Source organism: Tinamus guttatus, unplaced genomic scaffold (genome assembly GCF_059628265.1).
Source record: "Tinamus guttatus ecotype Peru unplaced genomic scaffold, ASM5962826v1 Tinamus_guttatus_pri_ptg000048l, whole genome shotgun sequence".
Taxonomy (NCBI): Eukaryota; Metazoa; Chordata; class Aves; order Tinamiformes; family Tinamidae; genus Tinamus; species Tinamus guttatus.
In genome coordinates, this window is record NW_028288582.1 from 9,053,300 (window position 1) to 9,069,357 (window position 16,058).

General features: G+C 47.6%; 1 protein-coding gene across 1 annotated transcript; it reads right to left on the bottom strand.

The window, feature by feature from the left end:
* Positions 1–6,666: 6,666 nt before the first annotated feature.
* Positions 6,667–15,643, bottom strand: LOC104568992 (extracellular tyrosine-protein kinase PKDCC). The gene is made up of 7 exons (XM_088538790.1): positions 15,161–15,643; positions 14,678–14,800; positions 12,404–12,675; positions 11,180–11,259; positions 10,972–11,076; positions 9,309–9,485; positions 6,667–7,178 (listed from the first exon to the last, which is right to left on the bottom strand). Exons 1-7 carry the CDS (start codon positions 15,635–15,637, stop codon positions 7,075–7,077), a joined length of 1,338 nt encoding a protein of 445 aa, XP_088394916.1. The 5' UTR covers positions 15,638–15,643; the 3' UTR covers positions 6,667–7,074.
* Positions 15,644–16,058: the final 415 nt, after the last annotated feature.

Here is a 16,058-nt window from a genome sequence, read left to right on the forward strand (position 1 = left end):
GTTATGAAGCAGAAGCAGGCCCTGTAAAAGCCCATCTAACTTCTCTCAGTTGTCTTTGCATCCTTAATCATGCTCACCACTTAAAAAGCAGCAGCGCTGGCAGCCGGTAATTAGGCTGAGCCTGCAGCAGCGTGGCCAGTAGCCAGATCACATGGCTCCTTTCATCTGCATATTTATGCATTTAAAGCAGAGGAGAAACTTTCATAACATTTTAATAACTATGCTCTTCTGAATCCATAAATCCAGTCCTCCAGGCTTAGCCTACACGTTTTTTCTGATCTTAAATAAGTGGAAGAGGGTGGGGTGCCTTGTTTGTTCTCGCTGCTCTTTTCCTGTGCGCGAACGTGCAAAGCTGATCCGCGCAAGACCGGGGTCCTCGCAGGACGGGGGTCACGCGAGGTGAAGCTGCACTTCTAAGGAGGAAGGTAGAACTTTGATTTGGTTTCTGGCATGGGAACCATTCACCTTTCCCAAGACAGCTAATCCGCAGCCTGACAGGACTGAAGCTGTTCTGCTAAGCAACGGCTCCAAAAGGAGAATTCACAATATGTGTATTTAAAACAGAGCAGAAGCCGCATTGCACTTTGGCCCTTGTACTTAGAAAATCGCTGTCAGATCCAGCACTGGTGGGGAGATGCTTTGAACAGAGGGCACAAGCGAAGCGAACTGGTCCCGAATGGGTCTGGCCTGACATGCTGGGATCAGCCGCTCCGTCTTGGCAGTTCCACCGTCACGGGCTGACACTCCAGATGGTCCAAAGGCAACGGTGGGGAAGAGGCTCCTGCACTCTCGGGCTATCTGAGCAAGCTGGAGGAAGCACTGGTCAAACAACACACCACCGACCTGTTTCAAAGACAAAGCACACAGTGGAAATAAAATAAAATAAAAACCATTTAATCAAATACAATTCTTCTATACTTATTCCCTCTTTTTTTTTCCCCTTAAAAATAAAGGCCAGTTGGTTACCGGAAGCTGCTGGAAGAAGCTTGTGCCTCTGGTTTCTTGGACAGAGCAAACATTATTTAGCTGGTTTGCAAGAGTCTCAGGGGAGGTTTTAATGGTTGTTGCCATACAGCAAGTCAGCAAACAAGCCGACTGCAGTGATTAGGCCATGCTTTATTTCTAGAGTGCACCTTGACCTGGTCTTTAGCTTTGCTAGTAAAACTTCGGGTTTAACGTTATTCTAGAGTGAGTTTAGCCTGGTATAGCTGCCTTGCTTTGGAGGTGAGGTTAATTATCACTGTCATGTAACAGCATTTACTAGACAAAGTGAAATATTCTCCCCCGAAAATGCGAGCGGTGGCATTAACTCTGCTGAGAGGGACAGTGAATCGCAGCTTGCCTATTTAAAGAATCAGCAGAAACAAACACAGACAAGATTAATGAGGAGTGGGAGTTCATAACTGCCTCTCCACATGAGCGAGGAACAGTGCTGAACTAAACACAGTACCTAGTTACCCTGAAATGTTTCTCAATATTTCCCATCCAAGGCCTTAGAAAATATCCTCTGCACTCAAGTGTCCCCAAGACAGACATAAAAGGCCTTTCTGGCTGCCCAATGTGATGATTAACTTGTGTCCCCAGGTTTCATTATCAGGCTCTTAATCTGAGCCAGAGCTCTGTGATCTGCCATCTGAAGCAGTGGGAGCATTTGCAGCAGAGTTTTTCCCAGCAGAAAAAACAATTCACTTGCTAAAGACATGATGTGGGGAGATATAATTTACAGATACAAGAATCTGAAAATTTCATTGTTTACTTTTTTGCCTAGGGAGCGGTTGATGTCTTAATTCATTTTGAGGCTGGATCTTGCATTTCCAGTACCCTGAGTAGGACAATAGATTTCATCCAAAAAGTCTGGGAGAAACTTCCATGGATTTTGATGGGGTTTGAAGATAAATGCTGATAAGCATAATGTAGACATTTGCCTTTTCTTAAGTCTCATCTAAATTTGGATTTGGAAGGTATGATGTAGCATATTAATAGTACAACGTAGTTAAGGCATCGTGCTATGAACACATAGCTTTACCCTTCCTTACCTACAGGGCATTATTACTACATAGAATTTAGCACATTTTTATCTAGAAATGGTTGATGGCAAATGAAAAGACAGGTTATAAATCAAAGACAGGCTTGTCTTGTGACTACACCCCTCCAGTGTGATATCTGCTTCTACCTATTCAGCTGGGACAGCAGATAACCTTGTAATTCCCTGGCCATATTAGCCTGTACGTACTAGCTGTGAGATTGAGATGACATGAACATTGGGGCAAAGGGCCTACATGGAGGGCAAGGCATACATGAGTGTCCTCACCCGCTCCACATCTGATGAGACAGTCAGGAAAGACTGAGGATAGGGCAGTGCAGCAGTGGGTACAGTGCATGGATGGCATTTGATGCCCAGAAAACCAAGCATGTCTTTTTTTTTTCCAAAGCCATCAGCATCGTGACTTCCTCCAAGGCCACATGGAGAAGTCTCCCCCACTCTTTGGCCCAGCTCTTCTGCCACATGGGATCATCAGCCAGGAAAGAAAAAGCTCCACTGCAAAAGTTGTTGCCTGAAGTTCTCACACAGAGCCAGCAGCTGAATTTTGAGAAGAGTTTGGCAGTCATTCCCTCTGGCTATCACCCACCCTGGTGCACATAGACTTGTTTGATGAAGTCTGATACATTTTCCTATTAGCCAAGAACTAGCACTGAGGGCAAATCCATTATTCAAGATTAAACATATACTATAGAGGAAGTGGAGAAGCATGTGGTCGCTCCTTACATAAACTTGTACAAATTTTCATTCACCCTCACCATCTTCACACTGCTGTTGACATCATCTTAGTGTGCTGGGACAATTTAACCAAGGAGGAAGATCAGTGAAAGCAATACAGGCAATCTAGGGGGAAAGCTCGCTCTAAGTCCTACTAAGCCATTATGACCAGTTATTCTAGGTACTGGAGTTATGCTTCCCTAACTTCTCAAACTGGACCACAGAAGAGGTCCTTTGCCCCCAGAGGACAGAAGTGATCTGACGTGTAGTCACAAAGATCAGTGTTTGGTTCATGAGCTTATATAAGTCTGTAAAAAATTACTGTTAACCCAGGTATGTGATTTGGGCCTACAGCTGCTTGTAATAATCTGGTTTTCACAAATGCCCCAGAAAAACATGAAAGTTCATCTATTTGAATGTTGTTGAGAACATTATTGAAGTTGCAAAACACAAAATGCAAAAATATACATGTTTGTTATTTTTGCTTTTGTTTGAACCCTTCCTTGCTGATACGTTATGAATTGCTGTTTCTTTGGTCACTGTCCCCCTCGTGCTGTTCCTCAACCAAGCATGGATTCATCTGTCATGTAAATGCATGGGCAAACATCAGTATGCAGTCATTGTGCATCTGTTGCTATTTATTAAACTGTGGTTTATATCTTTGGAGTACATGGCATCATCCTTCATGGATGTGGCTTTATCTCTGTGTTTGCAATATGGAATTAATTAAGAATACTAAAGTTTGTGTTTAAAAGGATGATATTTCTAACTTTTATCTGTGAAGGCAACATTTTCATATCCCTTTTCTCCTAATAGCTGTATCCTTCGGGAAGTTGTGATAGACACATTTAGGTAAATATTATTCCTCCAGCACACATGGTTTCCATTGCAATTGATCCCCTGCTGTTTCCTCCCAAGCGCTTTACTCTGTTACATCTTCCACAGTGGTGGCTGAAATACTGATCAGCAACAGCAGAGACTAGTATAGCTGCAGCAATGGTGAACTTCAGGGGCAAGGAACTTTTATATCTCAGGTTTGCATGTACCACAGTTACTGAAATACAGTTTTTAGACATGCACCAAAGTTTGCCCTGGAATTGAAAGTGTAAAGCAGCTTGAGGCAATTGTAATTTAATAAAAGGATGGAATGAATAAAGACTAACTGGATAAGATGGGACATGAAGAGAGTGTGCTGCAAAGAAGCCACATGTGCACAAGAGCCCTGCAGAACACACTTCATCCTGCAGAAACACATTGGCTTATCCAGCAGCTCCGAGCACAGCCAGCCCAGAAGCTGCCCTGAGAGCAGCTGAGCTGCGTGAAGCTTGAGGGTCACCTGCAGGCTTGCACAAAATTCCTTTCACATCCATTTAAGCCAGCACTGCCACTGGAAAAGGTTTCTTGGCAGAGGGTAGCAACAAGAGGCGAGGAAAAAAATAGGGAACTGCTTTTTCTGGTGACTGTGTTTGCTCAAACACATGTCAAACTATTGCTCTAATTTCAGTAGTGATAACATGTTTTATCTTCCTAGACCCCATCCAACATTCTCCAGGCATCATTTGACTACAACGTGAGGATGTAATCTCAGATCATCCTGAATCTGGCACAGCCAGCAGGTGTTATGCACCGCAGGGAGGTGCATACACTTTTAACAGCAGATTTCGAGTGTCTCCTAACTCTCTGGCACACGAACAGCACTGGACACAAACATTTGCCTGTGCCCCAGCCAGTGGCTGTGAACATTTATCCGTGCTATTCCTCATTCCACTGGTGCAAATGCCAGGATGTGCACCCAGAAAATGAACAAAGGTCAAATCTTAGCATTGCCCTGCTGGAGGCGTGGAGGGAGGTGGGCAGAGATGGACACGCGGCCACTCTGGTTCAGCAGAGCGGATACCCACTGGGACGGAGCAGAGCGCGTCATTAAAGGCACTAATGGGATCAGGGCTCTGAGAATGTATCTCACATTTGGAAAGAGCAGACTAAATTTCCTGCAAAAGCCATCTGGTGCAGTGAAAGCATCTCAGGCAATAGGGATCCTTTGAAGCTTAAGTTCCATTTTTATTAATATTTTTTATTATTGGTTAAGCATCGTGTGCTCAAAGCTTTCCCAGACAGGATGATATGATCTCTGCTCACGGAATGCAACAACTGCAGGTCTGAGGCTGGAATCTGCTTTTGTACAAATAACAGTGCCGTGCCCTGCCCCCCCTGCTGACAGGCTGGACCTGACTCTGATTTGCAGAAAATAAATAATACAATGAAAATTTTATGGAAAAATCTGCAACATGAAAGGGGTATGTCATGACTAACCTGTGCAGTACTCTTAGAGCCTCAGTCTTACCTTCATACCAGAAGAGATTTTTTTGGGACAGTTAAATGTCCTAAAATTTCTAACGCAAACCAGAAGCACTTCAACCTTTGAGTTTTTGTACTTTCTGTGGGGACCCCAGGCTGGCCTTTCCTTTGGGGGATGTGGTTCTGATTTGTGTCTCATGAGACTGAAAGATGTGGAATAGACTCTCCTTAGGGCTTTCTAATGGGAAGCGCCTTGGAGCAGATGGCCCAGGCCTTGCTCAGCAGATTGTCACCCCAAAACAGAGGACCCCTGGCAGGGCCTTTCCTGGGACTTCCACAGGATCCACTGTAATGGAGAGAACCCTCTATGGCTGCCCATTAAAAAGCTTTGCCTTCACAAAGAGTGGTCATAGTGGTAAGAAGAGCCTTCTTGTTGTGCTAACGAGGAGTCCTCCCTAATTGATAGGGGAGCCTGGTTGCGAGCCACAGGGGCTGTGCTGCATGAGAAAACCTCCCTGCAACTGCATTGCTGAGGGTTAATAGGGCCCTAATGAGCTGCCAGGTGAGCACCTGCAATAGGAAACCAGGCAGGCTCCGACAAGCAGAGTACAACCCAGGGCAAGAGATCAGGCATCCTCAGTCTAGAGGTACCCAGGCTGCTGCAGAGGCCTGGAAACATCCACACACAGGTGAGGCTCCAGGGAGTCCATGGCAAAGTCCCAAGAGCAGTTATTCTGCACAGCAGTGCAAGCTCAGAGGAAAACAACGCCGCCACACACAGGCTGCAGGGCCGAGCTCCTCTGCAGGGCTTGGCTGGAGACCTTCCCTTGCAGAGAAGTTGGGCTTTTCTGAATACATTGCAAAAGAGATAGTAAAATACTCTACGGCCAGTGTTTCCAGACACTCCTAGGAGTGTCACGTTATGTTGACATCTCTCAGAGCCTGAAAATGCAATAAAACCCTATTTGTCAGAGGCCACATCTATCAAAACTCTTAGGGAAGATTCAGGAGACTCTTGAGACCAGACTTGCTCTTCTATATCTGTGAGCCTGCAAGCAGATCCAGTGTCCTTCAGGATCTAAGAGTCCAAGGGGCTTGGGTGCATTTGCACATTGCCAAGCGTGCCCGCAGGTTGTCCTCAACTGTAGGCAATGCTGTTAGGTGTGTGCAGGTGGAGAACACTTGCATTTGTTCATTTGGTTGCAGTAAAGACACAGACAATCAAAAAACAACAGAACAAGCTTTTCACATTGTGCTTAGAAAAAACGTAGTCATTTTTTATCATATAGAGTAACATTTCATACATAAATAATTTGAATGTCTCACTCTTTCATGGAAAGTAACAGAGAAAAACCTTCAAGGTTGATATATGGGAGCTGGCACTAAAAACCACAGAGGATAAAACCTAAGACATTCTGATACACGGTTCTGGAGGTGATCTCTACACCTCCCTTCCCCTGCCCTGGGAGGAACTGAACCAAAACCCTACTTTGAAGACCACCCCCATCATCAACCTTTGGTTATGGATCCCAACTCTGCAGCCTCGGCCCCACCACCGAAATCTCGACCTTTACAGCTGCAATGTTGTGAAATCCTTGTTGGCGGCTGCAGGAGGAGCCACGTTCATTATTCATGGGCTTTCCAAGACTGCTGAACTATCTAGGCCTGCTCCAGCCGGGTCCCTTGCGGCTATTCCTATTTCTTGGCTCGCAAGCTGGTTACTGAAGCAGCAAGGCTGGGTATTGCACATTCTAGCACCATTTGACTAAAACTGAGCGCGTTTATGAAGAACAGCAGAGTGTGGGAACAGAGGAACAAGCTAGCAGGGCGGTGGAGAAGGGAGCATTCTGCAAGGAGAAATCTGAGCTTTGATCAAGAGGCAGCAGCATTTGACTCAATCTCAGCTGGCAGGGAGTTTGCATTCTAAAGCAAAATAAAATATGTCATTCTTTTCAGTAGCTGAAATTCTCCCCAATGGTTTGTTCATCCCAGGATCCTTTTATGTGATCTCATTGTCTTTAAAGTCTTTCGCCTGAGGAAGCTGATCGTTTTATATAGACTACGGCATTAACATCCGGTATTAAATCAGTCGGGCTGCTCTGAAATGAGGCAAGTGGGCGTCCTGGAAAGGAAATAAAAACTCAGCTTTAATAGAGGAGATAGATAGGTTCATTTTGATCCATGCTATTTCTTCCAAAAGAGTCAGGAACTTAATCATTTCTCACAGGAGGGTCGTTCTGCCCTTTTGCAGATGTGTTTTACATCCCCAATGCACTCCAGACACTGGTGGAATTCAGGAAGGGATGCGAAATCAGGCACAAGAGGCTCTCACATCTTGCTTGGTTGACAAAGTTGCACTAAGAGGGACTGGCATGTTCCTACCACTCTCATTAATCCAAATGGAAAAGTTGGGCCTGTCACACACTTTTTGTCATCTTTGGTTGTAAAGATTTACCGTAAAAATGCAAGAAAAAAGAAACTGCAGCAAGAGAAAAGTAACAGACTGCAGGCACAGTGCTGGCAACAAGGACCAGCGTGGCACTCGCTATGGAAAAGGATGATCCTTGCTACGTCACTTCTTTTTCTGCATCATTTTGCGCAGCTTTAAGTGCATTTCTTCCCAGTGATGCTCTAAATCCAGACTTTTATGCTGTATCAATGTAAGCACTCTTATGCCAAGGGCTAAATTTATGCCACTTGAACCCAAACTCATGAAAGACTGCATTTTTGTTATTGTTTTAACAGAATTTGCCACGTGAGCTGTCAAGGCATGACTTTCTAGCACTGCCACTGGAAACACTCATTTACCTCATTTACTGTTTTACTTTGAGCAACAATTCATGATTGAAGAGGTAATTTATATATAATCCTGAAAACATGCTAACTATTAAAGGCTATAATCAGAGCTAATTACAGGGACATTTGTGAAATCCACTGATTTGGAGCTTCAGCTTTGAAAAAGGAAGTGACAAGTTCTAAGCTATGATTTTGCCAAGTAGTAAGAGTAGTAACTACCTACTCTTACACAGCTGCCTTCATCTTGTAAAAAAAAAAAAAAAAACCACATTTTTGTAAACTATATATGCCAGAGGAATTGTTTCATCTACACCAAAATTAAGCCATCTCTGCATGAAATAAGTAACTGTTTAACAATATATAGAGGTTCTATTGTGCAAGGTCCTGCACCTGGGGAGGAATAACCCCAGACACCAGTACAGGCTGGGGACTGACCTTCTGGAGAGCAGCTCTGCAGAGAAAGACCTGGGTGTCATGGTGGATGATAAGTTGACCATGAGGCAGCAGTGTGCCCTCGTGGCCAAGAAGGCCAATGGGATCCTGGGGTGCATTAAGAAGAGCGTCTCCAGCAGGTCGAGGGAGGTGATCCTGCCCCTCTACTCAGCCCTAGTGAGGCCGCGTCTGGAGTACTGTGTCCAGTTCTGGGCTCCACAGTACAAGAGGGATGTGGAGCTGCTGGAGAGAGTCCAGTGCAGGGCCACAAGGATGATCAGGGGCCTGGAACATCTGCCCTATGAGGAGAGGCTGAGGGAGCTGGGCCTGTTCAGCCTGGAGAAGAGAAGGCTGAGAGGGGATCTAATCAGTGTATATAAATACCTCAAGGGAGGGAGTGCAGAGGACGGTCATGGTCTCTTTTCAGTGGTGGCCACTGATAGGACTAGAGGAAATGGCCGGAAACTGAAACATCAAAAATTCCATAGGAACTTAAGGAAAAATTTCTTAACAGTGAGGGTGACAGAGCACTGGAACAGGCTGCCCAGAGAGGTTGTAGAGTCTCCTTCTCTGGAGATCTTCAAAACCCGCTTGGATGCAGTCCTGTGCCACGTGCTCTAGGTGTCCCTGCGTATGCAGGGGGGTTGGACTAGATGATCTCTAGAGGTCCCTTCCAACCCTAAGCATTCTATGATTCTCTGATTCTATGATTCTATTCAAAAGTTGGAGAGAAAATTTCAGAAAAATATTGTATGTTCTGGAAAAGCAGCAGAAATCTGCTGATGCAAATGTATTTTTTCTCTTATGTCAGCACCTCTCTCCTTGCAAATACTCTGGATCCTTGGATGCTCCTCCATGGCAGCCACCTGCCTTGAGAAGAGGAAAGGCAGCTCTTACGGGTACTTGCAGACTTCAGGCACCATGAAGGAGGGCAGCAGCGTTACCGCACTCATGAGAGAGGCCGGGGCACCATGTGGTCACTGGCACCACGCTCCTGCCACAGGACCTCCCGGCCTGAGCTCACCTGTCCATGTCCTCTGCTGGGTGACGATGAAACTTTGACACTGGGATTGGGAGTTGCAGATCGCGGCAGCTTCCTCGGCGCTGTGGACGGAGAGCAGGCATCCCAGGTGGCTGTAGGAGGGCCAGCACTTATAGTCCTCTGCTTCCACTGTACGGAAGCCCTTCAAGGAGATATATTCTGGGAACAGAAAGATAGTGTTTAGAGAGATTATGCCCACTTTCAGTGACTAGTCACAACGTAAACTTTATACTGTGTACTCTAGTGAAATTCTCCACGGAAATGAAATAGCCATAGATGGAATTGACCTGCTTAAATGGTGTGAGTGGAGAGGCAATTCCTCCACATATATGATGGAGCATGTATAGGAACTTCTCTCAACTTCCTATAGGCATCAATACAGACTGAAGGAACAGGGGTGACACTAAAGAGGTGCACAAGAGGGCAGAGGCTACAGCAGTGGGTTGTGGTAGGGACTGGCTTTCCAGCAGGACTCCGGAGGAGCCAGCATCACGGCAGTCACCTCAGCCCCAACAGCAGCACCAGCTCCTGGGGAATCACAGATCCACCACACAGAGGTGTGGGGCACACGGTGAACCATACGTCATGGTGGCACCCAAAGATGCAGGAGATTTAGGATTCACAGTAGAGGAAAGGGAGGCCAGATCTTGCTCCAGCAGAAGACAAAAGATGTGACAAGCCTGAGCAGGCAATGGGAAGTTCACTGTTCACGGAGTCTCTCCCTTCCTTCCCACAGCTCTGGGATGGTGACCATGTTAGCACATCGCCATTGGGCCAACTGCTAAGTCAACAGGTAGGTGTCATTGGAAAACAGTGGCAATTCCTGTTAAAACTGCTGGTCCTTCAGCACAAATGCCCCAGTATTTTTGTTCTTAAATGTGCAAATCCAGTTCCACTGAACACAAAGAGATTTCCTTCAAGCCACTGCCACCTTGAGCAAACACTCAGGAAAATGTAAGCCATGGTAACTGCTGGATTTTCCAAGCCTTTCCAGTGAGAAGGATCATCAGCTAGGTCTCTACAATGGAACAGATCCCATTTATATAGAGGCATGTTCTTCGTAGAGGCAACTTTATCAATCAGGAAAATGGTCTTCAGTAAAAATAAAGAAAGAAAGAAAGTAGGGCAACGGCAATAGTGCTGTTGCACACTCAGCTCAGTCACTGTTGGGAACCCCACACACTTTGTACTTCTGTGAAACGGGGGAAGATTGTGTATCAACGTGGAAAGGTGCCCTATTTGTCAAGAGAAAAAGATGACACTGGAGAGAGAACATGTGAGACTCAAGTTTACGTCTCTGGTCTATACCTATAGATATACATCAATTCACTTAAACAGGCTGCTGAGCATTCTGAAAATAGTATTTAGAAGCAGTGCAAACATATGTTCATATGTATGCCAGATTGTCTCTACTGCACTTCCTTTGCAAAACAATGCAATCGTGCATAACTCTCATGAAGAAACAATGAAAGACTGCTCAAATGAGGGAGGAAAAGAAAAAAAGATACTTTGGTGTTTAATTCTATTCCTTGTGACCACAGACTCACTGAGTGTAAAAGAGATGAGAATTTGGCCAATTAGAAAGTTCTTGCTTCTAATGCTACAGGAATTATTAGTATTACTTAAAGCATCTGCAATCATGTACCTTTTAAAAGAAGAGGTCTTTTCTGTAGATAGAGCCCAGACTTGTACAGATGTAAAACCTTTTCAAAAGCTTTCAGGGTTTCATTTATACCATATCGTAAATCACCTACATTTAAAGAAAAAAAAAATGACAAGGATGAGCTATTCAACAAAATACCATTTGCAATATTCTAATAAAAAAGCCTTGGTTTATGGATATTAGCTGCTACCTGTTGCATTCAGAATATCACTCAAAAAGGGCTGCAAAGGTGGAGGTGCAGAGTATGGCAGAAGATAGGTGAAAAAATATCTGAAAAACAAACAAACAAACAAGTAACAACGTTTTCCTCTGATTTGATTAGCTGCATGTGACTAGTGAGTCTACCTTGGTTCTTAAATAATGTTTGCTCACTTCACTGGCGTCTCATGGACCATTCTTGTGCATTAAGGTGGAAGCTTGGTCTTTACAGCACAGAGCACAGCCCAGCACTACACTTTCAGCAATGGAGCTTTCCCTCATTCATGCTCTCTGGACCAAATTTTTGTGCACTAAGCAATGGATGATCTCCAGAAGTCCCTTCCAACCTTAATGATTCTATGATTTGCCATAATTGAAAAAGACCTATACAAAAGAAGACTCACTCAAGACCTGTTACTTGCCTTGAAGAGGTTTGGCATCCCTGTTACCCATGGAAAAGCAGAATGTGTCTCTTATTTATCCCCTGAATCCTCCAGAATGCTCCTGTTCTACAGGAGACAAATACCTTCCTGCAAGGCTATAACAGTCTATACAGGGATTCATTCTTGCAAATCCTTGGCAAGTCCTGCCAATAAGAGCTACCATAATAAATCTTTCTGCATAAATATCCATCTGCCAGGACTTCCACTTTCACCTGACCTGCTGAACACCAGTGGAAGTCACCATACATGAAGGGTTGGTTGGTGGCCTACATGAAGGGATGCAGCAGTCTCGGCCTCTTGCCCACTCATTATTAGTCCATAGGTGCCCGCAGTTTTGGTACAGACAGAGATGGAGTTCGAGGGAAAAGTTAGCCAACCTGTTCCCAGCAGGAGCAGGGCAGAGTGGATGTGCTTGGGCGGGCACCCTGCCCTGCCACCGCTTCCAGCAAACGTAGCCAGTGGCTTTCGGATGACAGGCCTTTGGTAGGACTTGCTTGGCAAATAATGAATTCACAGGTGCAACCTTTGAAGCAAATTTCTAGAGGGCTTTAGGGAAAGGCAGCAGTGGAAGAAGGATGCCTACATTCTCCCTAGACAATAACTATTTTACTGCCTTATAAGGAAAATGAACAGGCTTCAAAGAGATCCTTACTTACCCCCTGACAGAGGCAAGGGAGAAACACTGCATGGAAGAAATGAGAGCTAGTGCATGTTACGTGGCATTGCGTGAGTTCAAACACGGCACATTTTCTTCCCTGTTTAATTGGACATACCGATATGCATTGAAAAGATTCTTCTTTTCATTTATTCCTTCACATTTCCCAACTGCGGAGCATTTGAGAGGAAAGCTTTTTGTAGGGAATTCGAGTGTGCAGTCATTATCTTCCTTGCATGACAGTTCCTCAGTGCTGGCATCATCCATGTCTGTCACTTTTAGGTTTCCATCCACCATAACAAACTGCCTCGGCTGGAAATCCAAGAGGACTATTGAACCCAGAGGGGAATGTGCCAAGTAAAACAGCAGTTTCACAAGACTCAGGCAAATCTGCAAAAGAGAAGATGAATATGCATGGAAAAACAGATGAAAAACAGCTATTAAATTGGAAGTAGAACAAAGGAGAGGGCATTCACTGAAATTAAAGGCAAAAAAAAGCATATAGTACTTAAAAGGTAATTATGTGTATGCTACAAAATTTATTATCAACATTGCCACAGGATTTGACTGTGGTAAGTAGTTTAGCAACATTTTTTTAAAACATGTGTATACAAAAAGAGACATTGGCGGTTACACTAACTAGAGGAGAAAGCTGTGAGGAAAACAATAGCAGTCTTCATGTTTCAGGACCTATACTGATTTGCTAGCTGAAATCAGAAGGATTTCCCCCCCACACTTTGGCATAGAATTAATACATTCCCCTCCCTTCCCCCATGCTGCTCCATAGAGACTGAGGCTCCATGGTCATTAATACCAGATTCATGTGTTGCTGAATCACTCAGCAGTACAAATTTGGGCACACAATCTTGCTTCTGAAGAATCAGCCGGAAAATGCAATACATTGCATGCCAGCCTTTTGCTTCCCATCAGCTTTCTGGCTGCAGGGAAAGGTCAGGCAACACCTGACGCAGCACGAAGCCTGGTAGGGAACTCTGGGACGACGCGGGGCTAGCAGAGTGCAGCCCCACAGAACCAGCACTTTGAGCAGCTGCAGCATTTCTCATTCAGCATCGGGAGTCCTAGGATCCATGAACTGTATCATCGCCTAGGTGTGCCGCAGCCAGGCCTGCACCACGTCTCCCTCCCCAGACAGGGATCTGGGCAGGCACAAGGGTTTGCTCACCCTGAACCACTCAGAATCCTTGCTATCTGATGTGGCTCGTTACCGGGAAAATCCCATCCGTTTAGATGCCCTAATTAGGAAAGAGGACTAGACATTGCTAGTCTCTATTCTGCATTAGTGTGTTGAGCCATCAAAAGATTATTAAAATCTTAATGCCACCATGCTGAGCCTTGCCATCAGCAAAGCTAGTAACATGCTGTCTCAGCTCTATGAAAGACTTCACAGTTAAGAAATGAAATGCATGGAAAGATGTGGAAGGCAGTAGAAAATAGTTTGGCAGCAAAAATGGAATTCTACAGGTCAGGAGAAATAATTCTACTATTTTATCTTCACTAGTGAAGCAACCAGGCTGAAGTGAGCCCAGCTTCTCTTCCCGCTCCCAGCTGCCCACTTTCCCGCCCTGGCTTGGATGGCAAGGTTCATCTCCATCATTGTGGACCACATGCAGAGAGAGATTTTATTCTGGGAGTTTTGTTGTGTTTTTATTTTACCCAGAGCATTTTGCATTGACATTAAGGTACCCCAGCTTCCCCTTGATGCTCCCCTTCCTCCTTAGGAAGCAAACAAGTAGCAGCCAACCCCCAACTGAGACCTTGCGGCACAACTGTAATACAAGTCAAAACCAAAATAACTGCCATGTCACAAGTCATTTATGTTCATGGAGAGCTTCAAGGGCTCTATGTATAATGCTTAGTAGGTAAGAGAGATGCCAGGAACAGAGATGTGATCCCATCACCTACAGCATGCAGAAAGCAATTTGGCAGTGTTGGTATTACAGTATAGCTAAAGGGGTAAGATCAGAAACATCATACGAACACACGGCAAGATGGGCTGCTCAGCTTGCAGCCTAGGAAAAGATATTGCACAGGGAACAACAGACACATAGCAAGGAGGAGACCCATAGAGGGTAGAGCAACTGAAAATATAGTATAATACTGGCTATTACACACCATGCCAAATCTGAGGAAGATTCCTCCTTTAAGTCTCTTTGGAGGAAAAGAATGCCTCTATGAAACTCCAGACTATGACTATTTTTAAATGCATTTTAAAGGAAGCAATAGCAAAATGATTCAAAGGCGATTTGCAGGAGCAAACAGAGTGTGAGCACAACAATCCCGTTTGCCCCAGCAGTCATCACGGGCTCTTTGCTTTCACTCAGTTTGAGGTCTAAAAGACACTGATAAACCCCTCTTTGTTTTGTTTTCTTACTTTAAATCTCTCCTCCCAGGGGGTCTGCAGAAGCTGAATCATCTCCAGGGGGGCTCCCAGCTCCAGCATCGCGGTGACCCTCACGTCAGGATCTCCGCTGCTGTCATAGCATTGACCATGCAGCTGTGGAGAGAGAAGCCGCAGGGTCAGAGTGAAGCCAGCCGGGATGCAGGGAGTCGGGGTCGCCTTTCCAGGCAGCGAGGGGAGGGGGCTGAATAAATATTGACAGATCGACAGAGCCCTCGGGATTCAATTAGAGCCGCCGCGCTCCCGCGTCGGGGCCCGCGACGGCAGTGAGTGCTGCAGGACGCGGGATGTGAGATGCGGGATGCGGGATGTGGGATGCAGAATGGAGGCGTTTCCCCCATCAGCGAGGCGCATGTCCCTCCTCAAGGGCTTCCGTGGGGGCCCCCGCGACCCCCGCGTGCCCCCCGCGGCGCTGCCCCGGGGTCGCGGCGCCCGGAGCCGGGCTGCCCGCCGTACCTGCACGATGCCGGGGTGCTGCAGGCGCCGCAGCAGCGCCGCCTCCTTGAGCAGCTTGTAGGCGGCCAGGCGGCGGCAGCCGTCGGGGGCCGCGTAGCGCTGCACGCACTGCCGCACCTCGCGCCCGCCGCCGTGCACGGCCTTGAGGGCCACGGCGCCGCCGCCCGCCAGCGCGGCCCGCAGCACCACCTTGCTGAAGCCCCAGCCCACCACGCTGACGCCCGTCACCCGCCTCAGGTCGCCGCAGCCCAGCGCGCCCGTGGGCGCCGCCGCCCCGCCGCCCGCCGCGGCCAAGCGCCGCAGGTCGCGCCGCCGCTGCCGCAGCTCCTGCAGCAAACCCGGCGGCAGCGGCGCCGAGCCCCGCCGCCCCTCACCGCCGCGCCCGGCCGGCAGCGCCAGCAGCGCCAGCAGCGCCAGCAGCGCCGCGACGCCCAGCCGGGCGCCCCGTCGAGCCCGCGCCGCCGCCGCCGCCTCCATGGGGAGCGCGCTCGGGCCGCTCTGCAGCCGCTGCCGCCGCGGCGGGGCCAGGCGAGCCCGCCGGGGGCGGGTCGGGCCGGGCGGACCCCGCCCCGGCCCCGGTACCACCCCCGCCCCGGCCCCGGTACCACCCCCGCCCCGACACCGGCTCCGGCTCCTGCCCCGGCCCCCTGCCCGGTCCGACCGTGGTCTCGGCCCCCGCCCCGTCCCGCCCCAGTCCCGGATCGGGTGCCGCTCCGGCTCCTGCCGCCGGCCCGTTCCCAGGCCCGGACCCGCATCAGGGCCCGTCCCCGGCCCCAGCCCCCGCCCTGATCCCGATCCCGACCCCGGTGGTGCCATCCCGCGCCCCGCGGAGCCGCCCCGGGAGCCGAGCCCTCCTCTTCCTCACCGGGGGCAGCACGGGCGCCGCCGGGGGTGGTGA

What these genes read in the sequence shown, in the direction of transcription:
- LOC104568992 (XM_088538790.1), bottom strand. Translation starts at nt 15,637, where the DNA reads ATGGAGGCGGCGGCGGCGGCGCGGGCTCGACGGGGCGCCCGGCTGGGC. An exon ending in AATCTTTTCAATGCATATCG is followed by an intron (nt 11,260 to 12,403) that starts GTATGTCCAATT and finishes TTTGTTTTTCAG; the next exon opens with ATATTTTTTCACCTATCTTC. An exon ending in TGATATTCTGAATGCAACAG is followed by an intron (nt 11,077 to 11,179) that starts GTAGCAGCTAAT and finishes CTTTAAATGTAG; the next exon opens with GTGATTTACGATATGGTATA.